Consider the following 4,310-nt stretch of genomic DNA (forward strand, 5'->3'; position numbering starts at 1 on the left):
TTGGAAACAGAAAATTGTGTGTGTTCGCGCGTGTGCGAGCGCAAGCGCGAGCACGCAGGCGCATGCGCAGGCGCCTACATACGTACATACATACATACATACACATATACACAAACATGTAAAATTACATGGGCTTGTTGTTCATACGGCCGCTGAGTGAAAAGTGTGCTGTGGCCTGTCCTCTCGTCCTTCCCTTCAGGTATTTCAATTTGAGGATGAAGAAAAGACAAGGTCTCCAGTCCAGTTTAGAATCGAGCAATCTCGCTCGGAACCGGAAGGATGCACGGCCCCGGTTTCCCCACCGGCTTCTTTATACCGATACACACACCTCCTCCTTTAGGCAGCGCGAGCTAAGTCCGGGGTAGGTATTTGCTGACGTACCCGGAACTGTTTCCAAGGTTTTCTCAGGTTCTGGTTGTGGCGTGGTGATAGGTTCTGAGACCCAAGACAGCCGTTATCTTCCCAGGTTAGCGAGATAACCCCTCCCCCCCGGCCTCGGGGACCCAGCGGCAGTGATGTCTCCGGTGTCTCGCTCACGCAGCCCGGAGAGGGAAGCCTCGGGCTCCAGGGTGAAACGCCGCAGTTCGTCGAGGAGCCCTAAACCCAGCAAATCTACCCGCTCCCCGCGGGGCCGCCGCTCTCGCTCGCACTCTTGCTCTCGGTCTGGGGATCGGAATGGCCTCAGCCAAGGCTCCCGAAACCAGCCCTACCGCTCCCGCTCGCGGTCACGCTCTCGAGAGCGGCCTTCTGTGACGCGGGGCACCCCCTTCGCTTCTGCCACCTCGTCTGCCTATTATGGCGGCTACTCACGCCCCTACGGGAGCGACAAGCCTTGGCCTAGCCTCCTGGACAAGGAGAGGGAGGAAAGCCTGCGGCAGAAGTGAGTGAGACGGACACACCCTCTCTTGCCCCCACCTCCCTTCCTAGTTGATTTATAGTTCATCTCTACTGACTATTTGCATTTCGCTCTTTCTGCCTGCCTTGCGCCCATTTTCATCCCTTCAGTCCACCCACGACAACACCTTATTCGCTCTTTTCTTCCCTTAGGTTTTCACTCATCCTCAGCGCCCTTTATACAGTGCCCTGGTCTCCCGCCACGCCCTTCTGCCTCCTGACATGTAGCGGACATGGCCAGGAGCCTCAGAACTACTGGAATTATATTAGCATTTACTTGGTTGCGTGTTATCATTCATGAGCATGTTTTTATTTCCCAGTAGACTGACCTCTTGGGAAAAAGAAGCCCTATTTTATTGATTACAAAATTTGCAGTACTTTGTAGAAACGCAATCATTGCTTGTTGAATGATCAGACAGGTTTAAGATGATAAGGGATATGTAAGTGGAAATGTTTTATAGCGAGTTGGGAAGGATTGAGATTAAGGGTTTAAATTGAAGAGGAGAAAAACTTCTGAGACAAGATAATTAAATGAATGTAGAAAAAGTGACCTGCTAAACTAGATTAGGCTACGTTGAGAAAGGTCTTGTTAAGTGTTCTCAATCTTGACCATGAAAAGTAAGGTCAGGGTGAGATCAGGTCTCTAATGAGAGTGAGTACTAGAGTGGGAAAAATGGTAGTTTAAAAAGTAGAAAGAAAAGGGATAATTATTACTAAGCCTTAATATCAAATGCTTACTGTGTGTTAAACTACGTGTCAGGCACTTTTAAAGTATTAAAGTCATTGTGGTTAAGGTTATAACAGCTGGGAGATGTCCCCGTTAATTGTTTTCTTCCAGGAGTGGGAAGTCCATAAAGCACAGGCTCCAGGATCAGACTGCCTGAATTTGAAGCACTTCTTTGCTACTTAATAGTTATGTGACCTTGGGCAAGTTACTTAACCTCTATGAGCTTCATTTCTTCACTATTTAAAAGGCATAAAATTAGCACAGTTGCTTTTAGAGTTGTCATGATTTAGTGCTCAGAACATAATAGTAGTTCTTAAGTGTTAGATATTAGGTTTTCCTGCATGGGAACAGAAAGAGTAAAAATGGTCCTGAGTTAGGTTGGAGACCTCCTCTCCAAATTAAGTTTTTCAAAAAGTGATCCTAAGGTTGCATCAATCAAAAAGCAACCAGCTTCTTACTAGACAATCCTCCCAAAAAGATTTTGGAACTCCTTGTATGAAATTTGCCTTTGTGCATTTAGAAGACAAATAATTTATCTTAAGAGGTGACAGCAGGGGTGAGAATTTAACTGCTTGCTCTTTACAGCCTATCAGGCATTCTTCCCCCACCCCCCATTGCATTATATCCCAAGTTCAGTTATAAGTATGTTCCTTTTTAGACTGTCTGTTTCTTCAAGTAGGAAACCTGAGTCTGACTGCATGATTATAATGTCTCTTTCCTTGAATAAAGAAGTAAAAAATAGTTTATTTAAACAATCAAATGAATTATATATTGTAAGGTGGGGTTTTTTAATGGAGTCACAAGCAGCTAAACTTTGAGGAACTGAGCCTTATTTTTTTATTTTATTTTTAAATATATTTTTATTGAGATCAGAAAGGAAGGGAGAGGAAGAGAGAGAGAGAGAGAGAAAGAGAGAGAGAGAGAGAGAGAGAAACATCAGTGATGAAATAGAAAAATAGAATCACTGATTGGCTGCCTCCTGCACACTCCCTACTGGGATCAGGCCTGCAACCCAGGCATGTACCCTGACCAGAAATGGAATCATGACCTCCTGGTTCATAGGTCGACGCTCAACCACTGAACCACGCCAACTAGGAGAGCCTTAGTTTTTTTGTATTTTGTTTGCTTGTTTATGAGTAATAACAAAAATTAAGAGAAGAAATCACTAACATAAAACAAAAAAATCTGTGACCTCCAAGAGTAGATATGTACTTCTTTTTAAAAAAAAAAAGAACTAAAAGGAAACCAGAAAGAAAACAAACCCTGTATCTCATTGAGTACAGTTTTTCTCCACTAAAACTTTTGTTTTCAGACCTTTCTTTATTTTCTACTTCTAATGCTTCATTTTTATTTTCTTCATTAATTCTTGACTTTCAGCAAATGGAAGGTTTGACCAAACAAAAATAAAAACTCCTTATTTTCATAAATGTGTGTAAACAAATGAAGTATTCCCAAATGTAAAACTGTTTCTGTCATATACTAGTATTGCAGAAGATAAAATGAGCAGTTGGGAGCTATGTCATGTATGCAGCAGAAAGGATGCACTTGATAGGCTCCCAGGCTGCATTTCTGGCCCAGCCTCTCAGGCTGTTTGTGGTCTGTACCATTTCAAAGTACTATCAAAACATCAGATTGTAATTGTTGAGTTTATATTTAAACCAAGTTTTTGTTAATTTAAAGTTTAAAATGAAAAGGGAAAATAGGACTCAACTGGACTCCTTGGAATTTGATTATATATTTAGGAAATATAATTTATTTATGGAGTTGTAATTTACATGCCTGTATCTTCTAGGAGATTAAGTGAAAGAGAGAGGATTGGAGAATTGGGAGCTCCTGAAGTATGGGGACTTTCTCCAAAGAATCCAGAACCAGAGTAAGTCATTTAAAAATCTTTTTTTTTAATTTATCATTTGTTTAAATCCAGTCTGTTGTCAAATTTTTTGTTAAGTGAAGAACTTGAAGTACAGCTCACATTTTTCTCCTTTCATGTGATTTATGCTCTTCTACCCCTTAAGTTTTAAAACATTAAAGATTAAAATATGTTGAGAGTGCATTGGCATGCCGATAAGTTTTTTTAAATTGTTATTCACGGGTTGCTAATTTCCTAATCATAGAAGGGTTCAGTGTTCAAACAAATACATTTATATTATTTCTTTTTTAATTTAAAATTTTTATTGTTGAAAGTATTACATACAAGAGCTTTGGTTGATCTCGTACTACACGGGTGGAGTCCCTTGGCAAGGCCTGAAGAGATTGGGCTGAAATCGGCAGGCCAACACCACCTGCCACAATGGTAAGAGTTCTTTTTTTTTTTTCAACAGCATATTATTCCATTGCATAGATGTACCACAGTTTTGTTTTTTTCTTTATTGATTAAGGTATTACATATATGTCCTTATCCCCCAGTTGCCCTCCCACCCCACCCCCCACTCATGCCCTGGTGTCTGTGCCCATTGGTTAGGCTTATATGCATGCATACAAGTCCTTTGGTTGATCTCTTCCTCTTACTCCCACCCTAGTTTCATTTTTTCACATGTATCTGTTCAATTCTCCCAACATCATTTATTGAAGAGACTGTCTTAACAGTGTATCATCTTGCCTTTTTTTGTCACATATTAATTGAGCATGTAGTTGTGGATTGATTTCTGGTATCTCTGTTCTGGTATGTCTGGTCTTGTGCCAGTCACAG

The 4,310-nt window shown here is 41.3% G+C and overlaps 1 protein-coding gene across 1 annotated transcript in view; it reads left to right on the forward strand.

Moving 5' to 3' along the window:
• Nucleotides 1-350: 350 nt before the first annotated feature.
• NKAP (NFKB activating protein) overlaps nucleotides 351-4,310 on the forward strand; it is a 28,912-nt gene continuing 24,952 nt past the window's right edge. The window contains exons 1-2 of the mRNA XM_006757937.2: nucleotides 351-880; nucleotides 3,414-3,494. Of these exons, the coding sequence (XP_006758000.1) occupies nucleotides 516-880; nucleotides 3,414-3,494 (446 nt within the window). The 5' untranslated portion in view covers nucleotides 351-515. The remainder of the gene's footprint in view (nucleotides 881-3,413; nucleotides 3,495-4,310) is intronic.

Source organism: Myotis davidii, unplaced genomic scaffold (genome assembly GCF_000327345.1).
Source record: "Myotis davidii unplaced genomic scaffold, ASM32734v1 scaffold1015, whole genome shotgun sequence".
Classification (NCBI taxonomy): Eukaryota; Metazoa; Chordata; class Mammalia; order Chiroptera; family Vespertilionidae; genus Myotis; species Myotis davidii.